General features: G+C 35.1%; 1 protein-coding gene across 5 annotated transcripts in view; it reads right to left on the reverse strand.

Annotated features, from left to right (window-relative positions):
• NPAS3 (neuronal PAS domain protein 3) overlaps nucleotides 1-20,022 on the reverse strand; it is a 602,217-nt gene that overhangs the window by 169,192 nt on the left and 413,003 nt on the right. For all 5 annotated transcript variants that reach the window (XM_039553021.1, XM_039553020.1, XM_039553024.1 and 2 more), the window contains one exon: nucleotides 13,102-13,191. In XM_039553021.1, coding sequence (XP_039408955.1) covers nucleotides 13,102-13,191 — 90 coding nt within the window. The remainder of the gene's footprint in view (nucleotides 1-13,101; nucleotides 13,192-20,022) is intronic.

Consider the following 20,022-nt stretch of genomic DNA (forward strand, 5'->3'; position numbering starts at 1 on the left):
CTAATGTGGGACAGTGTAGAACAGAGGTAAAGGGCTTTTCAATACAACTTCAAGATTCCTCTTTCAAGAATGCAACCATACAGATTCATTCCCAGAGATGTATTATACATAAATATATATGCGTGCATACTCCTAGCTATAAAGCCAGTATTCTCTGTAAGGCATCCTGCATTTTGTCATTATACTAGAGCATTTTTCAACACAACTAACAGAATATATATAAAAAAGAAAACTTAAAAGTTTGCCCATCTGCATTTGTTTTCATTGGTGGTGGGGGATGGCTAATCATCGATGTAGCATTTGTAAAAGGGCAACAACTTTTATGACTGAATTTTGAAAGGTGAAAAATATTCATCCCTTGTAATCTTCCTTTCCATTGTGAAATGAGGTTCTCATAGTCACCAATCTCATTAAAAGTTAAAACTGTGTCTGCTTAGCATTAGCAAGGAATAAAAGGGTAAGAAATGAGGTGTCTATGAGAACTATAGCTATTGACATCATTGACCTATAAATACGTCCTCTTCAAGCTGATATACAGCAATTCATTATCCCTGTTTTGATATAATTGCTATTACTGAAAGCCCTTTGCTTTTAAGTGTTAATACAATTGCAGTTCATTTTTCAGATAATCTGCCAAAAAGAAAAAAACTAATTTCTAAATATTTGATCATAAAAGTTGTCCCCAGCTTTTACAGATAATTTAGTCAAATAATATCAGATAATCTTAGAGCAGATTTAACAGGAAATTGCTAGGGACTCCATCTAAGCAGCATCCATTTGCACTTATATAAATGTACTGAATGTGTAGGAAGACTTTGACAGCTTGCCATATGTGATTTCATTCTGTAGCCTACCTACTTTACCATCAAAAGTTATATCCTTTGAAGCATTGCCAGAATTACTTTAGCCCAGTAGATATGCTAGATGTGCCCTTTAAAAGCCATATCATTTCCTTTCGACTCTGACTAGTTCAATGTAGCATCTGCTCAACTAAATTCTTTTGAAGGTTAAAACCAAAAAAACCCCTGTACTACAGCTCACTAAGATGTCCAGTGTTGAATGAAGACCATGGATGCAAGAGAATAAATACGACTTAAATGAGACCATAAAAGGGAATCAGAAAATTATCAGCTATCATGGGCATATTATACACACAGAGAATAAATATTTGCATTTCAGGATATGTGTTTTATTTAAAATAAAAATAAACCCTGATTTTTTTTACTTCCAATACATTATGGTGATTGTTTATATGCAAATTCTGCTATTGCTGTGACATGGATGTTAATGCCATAATAAAGAATATCACACATCAACAACTTGATTCAAAATAGCAAATATAGGTATGAATGTATAATCTCCTTTAAAATCTTTGGGTTTTAGTTATTTTAAAAGACATGGTGCTATTTTCACAGCACCTTCCCAGCTGCTCTAGATGATAATGAAGGGATGGGCCATATCATCTAGTATTGCAATGAAGCTGTGACATTTTAGAAATATTTTCAGTTTACCTTCTTTAATTTCTACAAATGCTATTTAAAATTGAAGACTGGTGTTTTTAGAGGTGAATGGATTCCAGAATGACATGATTTTCTTGGTTGCTAAATTGAAAATGTTCCAAAACATATTAAAATGGTAGTGTCCTTTTGTAGTCCTTTCGAAACCCTACAATGTCAATTTTAATTAACGAGCTGTAAAAGTTACATTTATATATCTGGGGTTTTTTTTCCAGTTTTACTTATTATTCTTATTATTTCACAAGAATTTGCACCCTCATTAGGGAGGTTGCAGACTTTGCTAATCTGCAGCGATTTATCACAAAAGCATCAGGAGAATGCAGACTGGACTGTGTCAGATCTAGTCACATCACTGTCCAAATTAGGCACAGCACTAACGTGCTTATACCAGTTGAATAGCTCCTAACCACTTAGAATGGAAAAAACATAATTTGTTTTGCATCTGTCTGTTGTAGAGACCTTCCATCAGACACATAAGCTCTTTCTTCGCAGTCACAAGTGTACATAAACCTAGAGGAATGTAGTGATATCAAAAAAGAAGAGGAGAATAGAACAAGTATTAAGGAACCTAGTTTGATTTAGCCAGACAAAACATCTGGAATAAGTTCAATTTGAAGTGTAAAAAATTCTTTCTGCAGACACATTTTTGCCAAAAAGCAGGAAAGATAAATCCTTACATTCACGATGAGCATGAAAGAGAAAGAAGCCCACCTCTAGAAACTGGAATTTGCTTATGTGCATTTCAGTGATTGAATAATTTTCTATTAAAAATTCTTCCCCTGAACTGCCTTCTGTTGGGAAGGCATTGTACACTCAAGCAACAATATATCAAAACTTGATTTGGGAGCCAACAAGGAAGACAGACTGAATCAGAAGAAGATAGGAAACAGATGATAAAAATATCATAATGTCCACCCCTCCCAAACATGCAACTAATAAAATGTATACCTTTTTCACTACATTTTTTTAGCCAACCACTCTGATCTTGAAGATTGTTGTCTTCGGAATGCATTTTTCTCAGTGGTTAGACACTAGCTCATCTGCGCACAAGGTTGCAGTAAATAAGGTATATAGCAATTACAATTAATGCAGGAATCCTCTAAAATGCCTTAACATAATGTTGATTCAGGTTAACTGAATCTGAATATATAAAATTGGAGACAGGACAAAGAAACTGAGCTATCATATGACTAAAATGTTTTAAAACTTGCAAGCAAACTATAACAAATAAAAAACAAAAAAGAGAAATCACTGCCACTCTTATTCAAAGTAGTAGTTGCTTACAGGGACAGAGGGATTGCTCATTAACCTACAGAATATATCTTCATTCCTAATGTAAAATAACAAACATATTGGCAATATAGAGTAAAATGAGAACCATTCAAAAATCTGTGAAGTCTCTTCATTGCCTTACAGGCTGTGGATCAGACTCATGTCATGTCAAGAGAAACAAACGTAGGAGGGAAAGCTACTGTTTCTCCAACTGAATTAATGAATTTTAGAAAAGGAAGCATCTCTTCCTACAAACTTTAAGTCATGACTCATACCTGATGCCTCAATATATAGAAGACATCCATTTACAATTTTCATCATATCTTTCTTATGCATACATTATGGAAGTTCAATAAGAATACATGGATAGATCCATTGTTATTCAAGGAATCTCAGGAATGCATACAGCTTTGTGTTTACCACTTCTGCATGAATAAGTGCTGTCCCAAATGAGACATCTTTCTGAAACCCAGTATGAAAAGGTATAGACTATGCCTAACTGTAACAGTTACATCCTAATACAACAGCACACAGCCTAGAAAATACTTGTCCAAAAGACCCAAAGACAGGATCTTAAACATGAAATAATTAATATAGGTAATAATTCTGTCATACATTTTATTAGTATAAGCCCAGATTTATTAACACAAAGGCTTTAAAAGTTATCTGGAATACAGTATGAGCAGAATACACCATATTCGTTTATAGATCCATGTGATCCTGTTCAAATAGAGAAATAAGACAGTATTTCCCCTTTATATTTTGCTGTTACCAAACCTTATAATATTATTGCCAATCAGGTGGTTTGATTGTAGCTTCAAAGGCCTTTCTGTAGAATCATGATATTCCCAAAAAGTCTCAGACAACTCCTACATATTAAAGTACATTTTTAGCATTCATGTAGCTAATGGAAAAAGAGCACTTGAAAATACAAAGTCACAAAGGGTGCAAAACCTTCAGAATGTTAATAAGTCCTTTAAAATATTATTTTCATAAATCTTGAGTAACTTGGAACCAAGTTACTCACTCTTTGAGCTGATGCTGGGCTGTGAGTTCTAAATATCAAAGGTTAGCAAAATTTAGGTTGGTTGTTGAGGAAGAAGCAGCATGTCTCCTCATGAGGAAGAGTAGAGGCAGTGTGCTGTTTTTTTCTGTCTTCCCCTTCCTGCCTGCTCACACTAGAGACGTATTTCTTTTGTCTGTCCACTCATACTAATCTGATTCCCCATCCCTCCAATATATGCATGTGCCTCCTACCTCTAAAGGGAAGATAAGTCGTGCTCTTAGACATGTCTCCTCATTGTTGAAGGCAGTCATTTTCTTTCTCGCCTTTCTGCCCTGAATTTCAAACTCTGGGCAAAGGAAGTTTATCACTTCACTCTGTTGCCACATCTGAACTCTTGTCTGGGAAAAATGAATGCCTAGTTTTCTACTACCTCATCAGGTGGTCAGTAGAAGTACCCCTCTGCTGCATAGCTGTTTTTGGCTATGCCAGCACTGCTAGAGCATGCTGAGTGATAGGATGGGATGTCAGATTTCGGTGGCATAGCTTGTACAATGGCGGTGAACTGGTTCTTCTGTGGATTCATCTGCAGAGGATCCTTCTGTGGGAGTGCCATGAGAATGATAAGTAAACATCATCCATGTGGAGCTGAGTTACTCAGGATGAATGCAGGCAGTTCTGAAGGTATGAGCAGAGAGAACTTTTAATGTGAATGTTGTTAAGGAACTCAGCTGAGCAAGTAAGATAAAGTACTGGCTCACAGGAAGCCTGATAAGTTTTCTGCTGCTCTTTTTCCCTGTCCCCTAAATGCAGAAAGCAACCTGGGAGCATTCCCTTTTGATCTGTGACTTAAGCAGGAAGCTTCTGTCAATTGCTGTGCAATTGGAAGCACAGACGGAGGAGGTCTCAGATGGCATCCTGGTTCAAATGCCAGAAGGTAATACAGGGAAACATGGGGTTAAAAAGCTAAAGCAGCATAGGTCTATCTTAATGGTGAAGGTGAACAGGGAGTGACAAAAGAATATAGATTAACACTGGAAGGGTAATAGCACATGGACATGATTGTCTTGAATTTCCATTACAAACCTCGGGGATTAAGCAAGATTAGCCTCTGACTTCGGAGGTTCTCTTGGCTAGATCCCATCTGCAGTGAAGACACTCTCCACAGAATTTGGAATGCTTCTGTTCTCTTACCAATTCTCTCTTCCCAGAGTGGTATTACTCTGTTAACTCTGACTGAACACAGAGCAAATACAGCCCTGACCAAGGCTGTAAAAATACATGATGTTGGCAAAAGCAGATTAAGACATATTTCCTATCCCTTTCCTGAGCTGCTTGTTCCTGATCTTGTGCTTTCATATGCAACCCCTTAGTTGGACTGGTGGAACTGTCAGTGGGGATTTGCAGCTGAAAATATCACTGAACTGAATTTAAAGTATTTTTTTTATATTTCATTTTTGCAGCATTATTTTTTAGCCCAGAATCATTCAGTGATTGTGATTTTAATATATATGGGCACTGTTTTATTCCTTTCATAGCCTTAAGCCAACCCTTGAGCATCTGTGGATTGACCCACCCCTCTCAAGTGCTTGGAAAGGAAGTTCTGTCACGTGAACCCATACTGCTTCTCTGCTACAAATCTTGAATTATTTCATACAATGGAAAATATTTGAGTTATGATTTTCTCTTGCCCTGACTTGAATACAGATGTAAAAGAAAATCAAAGTTTATAATCAGTGCATCGTAAAAGCAATGAAAGGCATGTTTTCTTACTATTGCTATTTCTTATTAATTAATTACAATTTATTTATTTTTAGAAATGAAATTTTCATCCATCACCAGCAGAATGACTTTTTGAACTTACTCTTAAAAGGTAGAGTTTTTTCTCCTCATCTCTAATGTGCCTGAAAAGCATGGATCTTTAATCTTTAGGGCAAATTTGAATGTTCCTCACCTGTATCTGGGTTTTTCCCCCCCAGTTATTCTACAGCCATTTGTTTTTAGAATATTCTCCAACTTCTACAAAAATACATTGAAAAGCAATGCAAAGAAGATACCAAAGTACTCTGTAGCTAATTTGGATAATATGAATCTTAATTCAGGAAAACTTTTCGTATTTGCTTTAATAGGAAAGAGAAACATAAAATACCTAAATTGTCTTACTCATTTCCCCCAGATATTTTTATTAAAATAATCTGAAACCACTGAATCCATCAGGAAGCAAATGGTCTGACTGCTAATATTTTCAGTCTTATTCAGTACTGGAAAGAGTTAAAAATTGCAATGAAAATACCTTATCAAATGCTTTCCTTTTTTTTTTTTTTTTCCTTTAACAGCAAATGCTAGAAATTATTAAGTGACATAAAAAGTCTTCAGCTTTTAAGTGTTAAACCAATAAGGCTATATTTTATTGCATGGAGAATCTGTGATTCATTTTAACCAGTGAATCCCTTCTGCATAAAGACTTTCAATGTTTCAGTCTCAATGGCTGGTAAAATATGTTCAAAAGAATAAATAAGGGAAACATGATTCTCATGTAAAATGACATTCTGGATTCCTTTAGTGAACTCAACAGAGAGCTATATGCAGTGGAGCCTGTAAGACAATACTGTTGGCAGTATTTAAACACACTGTAAAAGAATAAGCAAATCAGTGTGATCAGTAACAATAAGTTAATTTCAATAAAAAAAATCATTAAAGCGTCACCATGTATTGCATTTGGACTCACTACAAAGTGACAGTCAGCGGATTATTCCACAGATTTCTAATGCTGAAAATTCTGATGGCATTTACTAGCATAACCTTTCAACTCTGAGCACATCAATAGAAGCAGACAGTGGTTTGAAATATGATTCCTTGCAGATAGCATATCCTCATTCATCTGACTGTGGTGCTCTGTGCTCCATTGCACAAACAGCGGCTCACCCACTTCTGAGAGGACACTAATAAAAAAGGCATCAATTTTCAGCTCTAGTACTACTGTGATCTCTTTATATGTTCGACATCCAACATTAAATTAAAATGCTGTTATAAATCCTACTTTCTGAATCTGGAATGAGTGTTGGGTTTTTGTCGCATGAGACTGCAGCAAATCTTGTCAAAAGCAAGGAAGCACGTCTTGTTCACTCAGAATTAATGTTGTGGATGAAAGAAGGAGGTAAAAGAGGTTGAATACGGTGAACTGTGGGTGTCAAAGGCAGTGGGTAAAGCAGTTTTGGGGTACCAAACAGAGCATAACATTTGCTGCTTTCAACAGATTCCTAGTCAGTAATTGTAATTAACAATTACTAACTGCACATGAAAAATAGTTTGTTCATTATATAAAGCACTTTCAAAAATCCTGCAAATTTTAAAATGCTGTTAGTCATCACAGTTTGGGCAATATATTCCTCTGTGCAAGACAAAACCAGTTTGGTAATAACCAGATAAAACAGGCTAAGTGTTTTGGACCACTTCATGACCATACAGTGAAGGTTGTTACAGAGTGTCTATGCAAAATTATGCATATTGATGTTGATGTTCAGGACTTCTGTCAGGTTGTCATTTGCACTTGAGTTGTCTTAAAAGTTCTTGGGTTGGGATAGGGATTTAAAAAAAAACAAACAACAACATAGAGAAAAAAATTATTAGGCACTGATATGAAATACTGTGAGGATGGCAAAAATAAAGCTGTGAACAGTGAGGGTGAGAAAGAAAGCAGGTGGGATAATTCTGCTATGTAGAAGAGTGCCATACATTTTGGAGTCTTTCAACTGTGTCTGATAACCTCTAATGGCAGGTATCCTTTCTCCTTTAAGAGCTAAGCTAAACTACACTGAGAAGGCAATAATGGCTTCAGCAAAGATACTGTGTCTATAGATATTTTCTCTGTTTAGTTCATTCATAATTATGAAGAAAAGAAACAAGCTTGCCTTTTTGGGGGTGGGGGAGTGCCTTCAAGAGTGGTTCAATATCTGGATCGAACAGAGGAACTTTTTCCCCCTAAGGATCCTGCCTGAAGAAACCTTGACATGCACAAAGTCAGAACCTAGACAAAGTTGCCCTGGTGAGAACGATAAGGTCACCCGTGGGATTGCTGAGATTATCTCTGTCAAGCACTTGGACAGCATGCAGTCAAATGATGCATCATGCAGTCATTTTCGGGGGGGAAAAATCAATTTCTTCAGCAGGTCGCTATTTGCTTTTCAAAGTGCCCTTGTAGGCCTTCACCATCAAGCATTTATCAATTTAAATGTTGTAAATTGATAATGTGCCACTGTGCCTTGTACTGTTTCTGAATTATTTTGATACTTATATTTTCTTACTGCTCTCAAAATCCTCAGAGCTTCTCTATTTCAATAGAACTCCTCCCTTGTTCACTTCTTTTAGCATAAAACACAACAGTAAATTAATATTCTTATAATGAATGTTAAGGAAAAAAAAATTAAAGCCCCACATGATCAACACAGAATTTCCCAGGCTTTTATTTGCTATTTTTAAATGGGAAAAACTATTAAAAATTATCAGTGCTAGTGTACCAATTTACTAAATGAGCACAAATGATCATTTTATGTAGAAGTATCTAAATTCAGAACACTAAAATAATGACAACGTCACAAAAAGAAAAAAAAAAAGGCAAGTTCTTTTCTCTATTGGTTATTGTCTAGTTTTGCTTTAAAAAAATTATAGTTCCTGGATTTTGTTATTTTTTGCTTTATTATTATTCTTATTATTTTGTTAATGGTATAGGAAGAAAATAAGGTAGAACTTATAGAATCAGCACAAGTGTCAAGATTGCTCTATATTATTTTTTAAGCAAACAGAGCACAAAAGCAATCCTTTAACCATCTACTAACCTCAACTTGATTTGCATTGAAAAACAGGTAGAGCATAGTAGTTGAGGTTTGTGCTTTGTAAAAGCAAAAGAAATACATGGCAGTTGCAAAGCATTCTTAACCTCCAGTGATTTATTGGCCCTCAGCCAAGTTATCAGGGGAATCTAATTCTTCTTTATTATTCAAATAAACCACATTTGGCACCATGGTTCCTTTTCAGAATAGCTTCACAAATAGAATGAGTACTGTCATTTATTTGACCTTGTACTTGTGTGCTGTAGCTATAATTTTATTTGCCATTTCATAGAACAAATGCACAGAAAGCCAAAATAAGGAGATAGGTTATGCTGCTGGTAACAGAGTACACATGTAATATACCTGTTGGTTTTGCCTGCTTTATTTTCAAAAGGATAAATTCTCAAAATTTTATTCTTGTTTTCTTCCTGTTTCGTCTGTATCATCTATCTCTTATTATGCCAGCAGCTGCACTGTTCATTTTTAGTGAGCTCTCTGGCCAATCTGCAAACCTGCTCTGTGGCCTGGACAAGAAGGAGCAAAGGTAGGAAATCTTTTACTTTAAGATGTGAACCTCACGGGCAGGAAACAATGGATACTATCCTTGCTGAGTACAACTGTTGTAAGAGATGATTAAGAACTTGTTTCCTGAAAGCAAAAGCATCCTATACATATTATAAGCTCATAATATTTTCTATTGAACCTGAAACATCGTATGTCAGACAATTTTATCCTTTCTGGATAACACATTTTTATTCTATCTGGTTCTCGATAGATTTTTCTCCCTATTTGTTACTATTTATGTTTCAGCATATGTTTGGTCTAAGTGTCAAATACAGAGACTTTTCAAGAGAATTGAAATCTCTTAGGGAAGCACTCATACTGACTTTCTAACTGCTGGAAGGAGGGATTCGAATGTCTCTTCAGTGCTTAGCCATTTTCTTTTGAAATCTCATGCCATTTCTAAAAGGAAATCCGGGACTGAAGATTCCAAAGATGGCAGTTACCCTGATATCAAAAAATTACCAACTGACTTGGAAAATGACTAGATATATAAGAAGAACAAACTGTATTACATCACTACAGAGATCCGGTGTAAAAAGATGCTTGTATTGGCTACACCATCACAGTCATGTTGTCCAACCCAGAGAAGAAATCCTGGCCATACTGTACATTTCTAGACGTTTCTGGGTCTTTCAACAAATACTACAGTTCATGAAAGAACTGGAAAGTATGTTGAACTATTTCAGCTTGCCTCAAGTATAACTGAGCTCTGACAATTAACATAGACTTAAGTCAATTTACTGGGAGATTGTTGGTCCATTTTTGTTGCTTTGACCTTTACCTTCTCTCACTCATTATTTTCAGCTAACTGTCTTTTCCTAAACTTTGAAATGTATCTCTCTTCTCTGAAATGGCTCTAATTGCAATTCCATGGTGTGGTCTAAAACATACATCTGCCAAACTAGCTTAAAATTCTTGGTTAGCATTAGCAGGAAGAAAAATTATTCAAAAAAATTATTCAAAATATATATGTTGATGGGTGTCTACATGACAGTTATATTCATTGCAATGTCAAAAGGATATTTATTACAGTTTTTGTTTACTGTTCAAATATACTGTTACTTTTGCCAGGGGTAACTTTATTATTATCATTTCCAGGCTACCTTCCAAGATACTGTTTTATCAGATTTGTTTACTATTAGTCCTGCAGCTATCTTAGAACATCAGCATCCATTTGTTTTGCACCACTGGCTCTAAACGTTCAGAAAAGAGTAAAATTGACTACCATAACTGTTTTCACCTGCTGAGATTCAATACAAGAACTGTTTTCCTTTAACTAGGAGACATGAGATTTTGCTTTGCAAATAAAAATATGTATTTTACATTATTTCCATGCATACTAGTTGAAAAAAAAAAAAGAAAAAAAAAACTGCAGCAAACAAGGATGAATTCTTAGAGAAATTATTTGACTAGAAAGTAAGACTCCGAAGTCAGCACTTGATGATGATATTTCAAATAATATTGTACACCATAATGCCTTTAAGTGCTACACTGCCTGGAGGTTCTATACAAATATATACTTTTGGAGTATCAGCATAGGCTACATCAATGTTTACTTGCAGTGAAAAAAATACACCACCACATGTATCACATAGCACCAACCCAGAAATTCAGAATTCACAAGTATTTTAAGTCTGGTGTGGTGAAAACTGTAGCATTTCCAAGTATAGTTTGAGAAATGGTTCTATGGGTAGACTTGCTGATATTTTTATCAACAAATAAGCTTTGACTAGTGATTTAGTAGGAAGTAGCTACAGCATTCTTTTGAAATTATTAAGAGACTAGCTATATAATGCTGTACCAAGAGAACAATATATCAAAAATATATAAATACCAGAGGCCTGAGAAATACAAACTGTCTCCATAAAGGCAGAAGAGAAGAAAAGGAAAAGCATCAGATATTTTAGTAGATCTCAGTAGATTTAATTTATTATTCTATAAAAAACCACAGTACTGGTTCTGATTTTTGGTAATTTTTCCATCAGTACTTTCAGTGGTGAACTCACAGAAATATTTGCCCTGATATATCAAATACTCTAACATGCAAAGAAAATTGCTTCATTTATCTGAACTCTTTCTCAAAATGCATATGGATCAAGATGAAGTGCAAAGTCTTAACAACATGATGTGAGTTCAGAGTAAGTAGAGATTTATCAACTCTATAGCTTGAAAGGCAGTGGCAGAAAATGCTTTTAACAAGAGACTAACATAGGGTTAAAGCCAAATTTTTCTTGAACAGATGATATTTCAGATGGCCACACTATTCCAGATGCATCAATTTCCTTGAAAATCCAATCCATATATGTGCATATGCTGTGCTGGCAGGAGGACTGACTGAAATGGCCAAAACCCAAGAGCTAATATTCTTTTGGCCAGAATAATGCAATTATTATTTTCCTAGCTATCAGTCTAAGCATACAGAGCCATCTGTTATGCAAAGCAAACATACACATCTCAATTACAGAAAATGCAGTTGCCTTGACAGAATTTGGATTACACCACTAACCAGGGCTGTAAAATTTGTTTTAAGCTAGTGTATAATGGATGCCTTTCAGGAGTTTCCTAATTAGCATTTACCTGCTTAAACTAATTATCCATCCTTCTTCTTTACTGGCTTATTAAACTTTGTTGGATACTATGCATAAACCAGATTAATATGAACATAAGACAATAATAAACATTAAAGTTCCAATTCTTTGCTGTATTAGCAACATGGTGGTGCACCGATTTCAACATGTGAGATTCTTGATACTAACTCCCAAACAGATTAAGTCAGGGATTAAAGTCTATTACAAAACGAGGGACTTTAATGAGAGACAAGAATACTGATATGAGCTAGAAACAGCTCTTGTTTCCATTTCTATCATGGGTTTGCCAAAGCCAGCACAAAATAACAATTACTGAACTTATTACAGCCAATCGCTTGCGTGTTCTTTGAGGACTTAATGAGCCTCTATTCGTATTCTCACCAGATAATATTTAAAATTAGTCTTTTTTTGTCAGCAAATATTAAAATTTCCCATTTAATTGTTGGTGGGGTACAGCAAAACTGACAGTAAGTAGCCTATGCTAACTAAGCATTGCTTCCTCATAGCTGTGTGGGTCCTAATTTAAAGTAGCTAAAATAAATATTATTTCAGTTTTTCTTTTCCTTCTCAGGGTGACTGCAGCAGAAGTAGATGGTCCCACTCTGAAAATCATCATGCAAAATATTTCTGCTTCATTTCTAAGTGGAAGCAGAATGAAGCTATCCATCCTAAACATTTCTGAATGCTGCAGGATTAGGAATAAGCATTAACAACCAACTTTTGCCCCTCTTCTCTCCTGCTTTTTAATCTTTGAAAAACAGTCGTCAGCAATTATATGAAAAAAAAAACATCCCAAACCACAACCCCCCCAAATTATGATATTTTATAAATTCATCTTTTCATATTAGTGAGCATTTATGAAAGCATCAAAATGTGTCCTTGTTGGAACCCTCCCTGCAAGACATTTTAATGGTCTCTTTCAGCATTTCTTGACTCCAAATGACTCTCTGTCATCGTGTCAGCTCCCTGGATAATGCAGGGTACTCCATAAACATCCAGTAATAGGACACAAGGGAAGTACTATTAGAGTGTCCCTTTCCTATCAGGTATAGAGGTTTAAAGTTCAAAACAACAGAGAAAAGAAACTTCATTTGTTCTCAATAAATTAATAATGATCCTTTGTGGCAAAAAGTTTTCATACACATCTCAGTGTTCAATACTGATAGACAATTTTTAGTTATGTCTCAGGATGAACAGGATGCAACTTTAAACAGCTAATTCAATGATCCATGCAAAATACAGAAACTAAATTATTATTTCCTTAAGAATGATAAACAGAAGAATGCATCATACACAGTTATGTTCTAGAATTGAAAGCATGTACTTACTTGGGACAGGCCTAAATAGATGGAGACAGTTTCTGAAATGTACAAAAATTTTCCTTCTTGATTTAGTGCAAATACAAATCCATCCAGGGACTACAGCGTAAGAGGAAAAAAAGAAGTGAATAGATTAATAAAAAATTCCAAACTACAAATAGAAATAGATTCAAACAGAGGCATCACAGAATAAATTGAGGAAAATATTCTGACTTTTATGAGAGTGGTTTTAATTTGAATCCTTAAGACAATTCCTTTATATTCTGTCTACATATTAATAAACAGCATATGAGTATATTAAGTTCAAGTTGATGAGTATGTTACTAAATTAATTTACTGCCATGCTTATATCTGTCATATACTGTATAACATTTATCTCATTTGTTTTATAGAAGAAATATACAAAAATAAAATGCTCTTTTTTTCATGAAGAAATAAATAAGGACAACAAATAACCTCCCAATTGAATGGTGTATATAAAAAAATCACCTCTCATTCTTCAGAATCGGAGCAGAGAATTTCCATTTCCAAAAACTCAAAAGGAGAAAATAAAATCCTGCCATCACTCAAACCACTATGGACCTCAATAATTTGTAAATTAATTGAGGATTACACACACATGCACACACATGCATGCATACACTCACACACCATTTTCCTTTTGTGAGACAACAAAGCCAATCAGCAGATTACTGTCAAATATGTTTACAGCTTAGGTCTCTAGAAATGCTATGAATTTCATCCCTTTGGTGTAAAAGTCTAGATCAGATTTTACTTTGACAGGTGCAAGTCTTTGGATGTGGTTTCCATTGCAACTGCAAAAATCAAAATACAGCTACAGTGATTAATGCATACCTTTTGAAATATGAGTGCAGTTAATAAACAAAGGACTATATTCTAAACTGACACAGAGTAAATCACTGCACATCAAGAAGGGAGTATATCTCTATGAATAAGAGAAAAATTTCGCTAGGAAGAAACTACTTTCATGCACTACTCATTTCTTTACTTTTCTGCCTTTTATGAGGGTGATTATTGGCAAACGATCTTTGACTATTGCAAAAGTAAAATCACAAAATTCCAGAAATTAAGAATGTTGTAACAGCTCAGAAAATACAAAACAGCCCAAATGTTGGGAGGAACAAGGAACAATCCCCAAAATCCCATCCCAAATATCCCCTTGTGATAAAAGAACATGTAAAGGAAATTTTAACTGTACCATTTGAGAGATCAGCCTAGTTTTGGAAGGAAAAAGCACATAAATTTGATCATGATACATGATGACAAAATCATCTGATCACTCCTTTCAAATACACAACAGTGATTTCTGAGGGGTTTTAATATTTTTATTCTTCTGCTTCTTGACTAATTTCTTGTTAGAAAGAAATTGTTTCTGCTAGTCAGAAGCTGTCTTTGGCAAAAGTTCACCCCTCTCTGATGTAGTAGGTGGTGGAATTAGTTCAAAAATCAGAGTTTTCTAGAAATAATAGACCACATATTGGAATACAAAGCCTCACTAAAGACACGGCATTAAAGAAAGACTCTAATTTATATTTATGAATTAATAAAAATGTAAATCTGCATAGATTTCCTTCATGTAAAAACATTTATATTATGCAAGTAATTTACGGCCACTTATAAATCATCATCATCATTTCTTTTTCAAATTATTAACATCACTTCCTTGAATTTTTAACATCATTAACAGGCAGAAAATTTGGAACAGTGAAGTTCAAACTTAGAACCATACCAGGACAATCAAAACCTTTGCACATCTGATCTCTCCCACTATGTACAATCTCTTACTCAGAAAAGTAAATCTTTAAAGGTCTTAGTTAAAGTATTTCTGATTCTCTGCTCCGTGCTCCTTTGAGGAAACTGGTTTAAACCTCTGTTACACTGAGAAGCATGACACTGTCTCCCCAGCCACCTGTATAGAACGCCATTGTCCAGAAACAACAAGAAGTTGTCACACTGCCTCAGACTGATGGCCTACCTGCAGCAGTCAGTTTCCCTGCGTCAGTATGCACAGAGGTGCTTCACAACAGTGTTTGGAATATCCATACGGGTAATGACAAGCCTACCAGAGGTTTCTTACTAGCCTGTTCTTAGTAGTTGGCATGGCTGTGTTATCTTCCTTAGAATTTTTCTTTAATCTTGTTATATTCTTGGCTCAATGATATCTTGAGGAAAGATGTTTCATAGGTTATTTGTGTATCCTATAAAAAAACTTTCCTCTTAGTTTCTTATATAGCCAGGCTTTTTGTGTGGTCCCCTTGCTCTGTTTCTTGAGAATGACATACAGCTTAGGCATATTTATGATCTGCTTAGCACACTGCATTAGTGTGTAATTATCTGGCATATCTGGACAAAGTTTTGTAAGAATTCTCTGAGTCAATGATGGTTTTTCTGCTTCTTTTATACACATCATCTTATTCAGGAATTCAGGCTTAATAAAAAAAAAGTTTGAAGAAACCTTTGAGTACTGATTAGGCAGAAATGTTTCACTCAGTATAGTTTTGAAATTGGCTGAAACCAGTTTTGCTGGAAAAAATAGAAACAAAACTATCTCTAGTCAACATAGGTGTACAAAGAAATTTCAACCTCCATGGCTAAAGTTTGAAAGTTATCAGCAACTGGAAGGGTATTGAAGTGAGGAGTGTTAGTCATCCTAAGCACTTGCTACTTTTCCATGCCATTAACTCTGATTCTCTCCTTTCATTTAAATAGCTTTATTTATTTAGTCTTTTCTTCTCTTTCTTTCTGGGAGACTACTCCTTACTTTTGCCCCCAAGTTTTACAAGGTAGGTAACTGAGGAGGCACCACTGAAGGACTGGCAGGGCCAGTGCAGCATACCAACACCTTTGGATGTGATTAGCCCCTTCCTGTGCCATAAAATTTGTTCATTAAGCCAACTGAGACTATTAAGTCCTGGTCAGTCATTCTTTCTCCATTTCTTTTCCCACCTCTCTGAAGTTAGGCTGATGTGCAACTACTGACCAAATTCAGCATTTTGTTCAGAAGAGCAAAATCAGAAAGTTTATTTAGTTGTATTTTGAAAGAGCCACTGATTAACAGCTAATGGACACCTAACTATTTTTGTGTCCAAAATACAAAGACATTACAACAAAAACTCCAAGTTTTTAAGCTCGAGTCCCAATACCTAAGTAAAAATGACAATAAAAATAGGAGGAGAAATAGCCACCTTCCAATGCAAGGCAGTTCCTCCCACCAGTCTAAAAGGGCTGAGACGGACCACTTTTGTGACAATGTTGTTGTTCCTTTTACAGGTCAAACAGTAGTTCTGAAGGACTGTCTCATTCGTTATTCATAGGTATTATTTATGAATATTTATTATTTAAGTAATGCGTGTTGAAATTTTTCAATTTTTCATAAAGCGTACGTCCTTTGTGCATGCCAAGAGAGCAGCAGACCTCAGAGAAGGTGCAAGGCAACATAACACAGGTTATGTTATATACTGGAGAAAAGTATGTGATACCATTGTATACTGCAAATTCACAAACAATTTTGGTTTAATGAGAAATATCTGGAAGTATGATTTGTATTACCTATGTATAACTAAGGACAAAACAAATGAGAGAAAGGTAATGGATTTAGTCAGCTTTAAAATATCTCTTTTAAAAGGAACACCACAGTGCTTTCCACACAGAATTTCTGAACAGTTCCAATGTAGTTCAAAGGCAGATAAAATTTCTGTCCTGGACCTTCTAGAATTAACTATAATATAAAAATAGGGCCTGAAAAGGTAACTGGGTTTTCATAATGTCCTATTTTCATTGAAGGAGAGACCATGAATATAAGGAAAATTTTCTTAATTCCTCTTTTTTTTTTAAAGTAAATGAAGTTGACTGTCATAAACCCAGTCCTATCTCATCTAGCTGAGAAAGGGTCAGGGTGACCCCAAATGCCAATTTTGAGCACAATCCAATTTAAGGTAGACTGGCAACTTCTTGTTTAAAACTACTCTTACTGGTTTTATGCAAAATGTGATTAAAGCTGAAGCTCTCTATTACTTTTGATTTCAGAAAACCATTATGTATTATGCTGTTTCAATCACCACAGGCTACTTTTTAATTTATTTTTTTTTAACTGCCCCACTGTTTTCAACAGGCGCCAATTAAGATTCTGGGGTCAAAGGGTTAATTACATCTTCTTACCCACTATGTAGAATTTTCTGATTATTAACCAAGGTTGGATTAAGATGAAAAAGAACCGACACAAATGTTAATGCTTGCCCCTCCTCAAGAAGATTTATCATAATACCATGCTGAAATCTATATGCTCTCTTCAAAGCTGTTAAAGAATGAAATCTTGGAGGGAACACTAAAATAAATGCTTTAAAGACATGCAAGTATCTGATTTATTGAGCCAGTTTTCTTATTCCTGAAAACTGTTCTAAATTAGCCAGGCAGGACTGATACAAGTTTTTCTTTGTCACATATGAGCAAGTCAATGTGGTAGACACGAAGGAAGTGAGACTCAGGCTTAAAAGTCACTAGCTGCAGCCCCTCAGAACAATAATGCAAATTATTATAATTTATATCCTCTGACATCAGAATAATACAGAAATGTAAAGCACAGGTTTTTATCCCAAAATACTCACTGCCTTTTACAGTATTTGAAGCATAGTGAGGTTATTTCCTTTCAGGATATGAAACCCACTGTACCACTTTGACCGAATATGCACTTATGTATAATGCATCATAGTAAATGGATTTATATTTGTCAGAGGAATTTTGTCCCAGCCATTTTTGCATATTCCCTCTACAGGCAAATTTAATTCACTGGAGTCTTACTACAGTGTCCTTCTGGAGAATATCCTCATATTTCACACTATCCATGAAGTCCCTAATTCTTTCTAGTGTGTTCCAATGCCTCAAAAAACCCTGTTACCCCGACCTAAACTCCAGTTAGAGTGAAGAATTACCAGTAGGCTAGGTTATTTTAATGACAGATTATTTTAAACTAAGCCTTCACCATCTGTTCCACCCCCTAATTATGAATGCAAAAAGGACATATTTCACAATTACATCAGTAAAAAGTAAGATATACATGATTTAAATGCATGCATGTGTTCTTTGTCCAATGCAGCATGCATCTGTGATGCTTTTCTCATCATTCAGACTCTGCTCAGGAGTTAGGGGCTGGGGAAGGGAATACTCCCCCTGATAAAACAGATTAATTGATATACTAAACTTTTCCTGGGAAACAGATCATCTTAATTAGAATTTTTCACTCTTATGACATAGTGATATTATAATTGGAGCTGAGCATTTATTTAAGGACAAAGCCTGTCACCAATTAGACATACAAAATCCACAAGCAACAAAAATATTTCACTCTTTTTTTAAAAGAGAGGAAGTATTGGATGCAATTGACATTTATGAAAATGTCTTATAATATACATATAATTGCATTATTTATTTATCTATCATGTTACAACATGGTTTAAAAAATATGATTTACAAAAGAAAGAAACAAACTAGTAAGTTTCATTTCAACATGGCAACCATTTTTGGGTGGGGGGTTAAAATGAAATAAAAGGCATAAACAATGGCTAACAGAAATCTGGCCTCAGTACCCATCTTCTGTGCTCTCTTTATTAAGATATCAGAGCAATATCCTCCAGCAACATTAACAAACATGCAAAAGCATAACTACTTAGGTGGAAAATCTGACCTTGGACTTTCACAATTAAGTACTATGAGACAATCAGAGTATTGTGCTGGGAAATAGGATTTTACATGGGATATATTTGATATACATGAATAAAAATGAGCAACTGAAGTTTGATCATCTACTGACTCACAAAAATCTCTAAAAGCTTTATTTCTCCTCTTCCATCTTTTTAATCCCTTACAAACAAACAAACCAAGCCCCAACAAACAAAGCAAAACAAAACAAAAAACCCACCCCCAAACAAAAGCCCAAATAAAATAAAAAGGCATATGACTTATGTCAGTCTTCCTTAGGCTAAAAGCTTTTTACCACTGAGCAAAAATCCCAACATAAAACACACAGAAATCCCTATTTTCAACTCTCATACAGCTGCCATTTTTTCAATCACAGTCCACCATAATGGTTATATGGCTACATGACCATAGATTCCTTGTGAATTAATGACACATACTTGGCAACAAGGCAACATGCATTTGGCACCAAAACAACTACAGTAAAAGAGATGAGGTAAGAGGACAAACTCAAAGAATGTGGTTAGCGCGGACTTTGATGCCAGCTTCCTAATTTGTCATTTTTGTGCTCTTTGCTCGTGTGGTCAGGATGCGATTCATGACAACAGAGGAGTGCCAAAAAATAAATTTGTCAATAGTAAGGAGGTCTGCTTTATAGCTCAAAGCCAAAAAATGAAGGAGGAGGAGTAAACTTTACTGATTTCCTTGATGCATCTTTTGCAGACTTACAGAGTAAGTATGTTTATATATCCAAAGCAGCAAAGAACTTACAGTGGCAGTTTTACTACTTGATTAGAAAAAAGTATATGTTACTCCAGAACAGAAACATTGAAAAAATGGAGAGTGTAGAAGAGAAAGGTTTAGAGGCAAGAAAAATGTTTAAAGGTGGCAGTCAAGTTCTTAAGATGTACTCCTTGGACTGTTCACTGATAATAGATTGACAAGTATCAGAGCTAAGTTTGAGAATCACAGCAAGATTACAAATCTCTAAATGATGGATGTTCAAGAAAAAAATCTGAGATTAAGAGTTTGACAATTTTTGAGTACCAAAGAAATAAATGACTTTTAGAAATCTCTGCCCTGTAGATAGAAATATTATTTTTTTTTCTAGAAGGCCATTCTATATTACTTCAAAATCTCAAACCATCCTGTGAAGTCATGTATTAAAGCACTGAACTTTTATCTTTATGATTTTTGATGAGTTCCTACCCTTTCATT

Source organism: Corvus cornix, chromosome 5 (genome assembly GCF_000738735.6).
Source record: "Corvus cornix cornix isolate S_Up_H32 chromosome 5, ASM73873v5, whole genome shotgun sequence".
In the NCBI taxonomy this organism is placed as follows: Eukaryota; Metazoa; Chordata; class Aves; order Passeriformes; family Corvidae; genus Corvus; species Corvus cornix.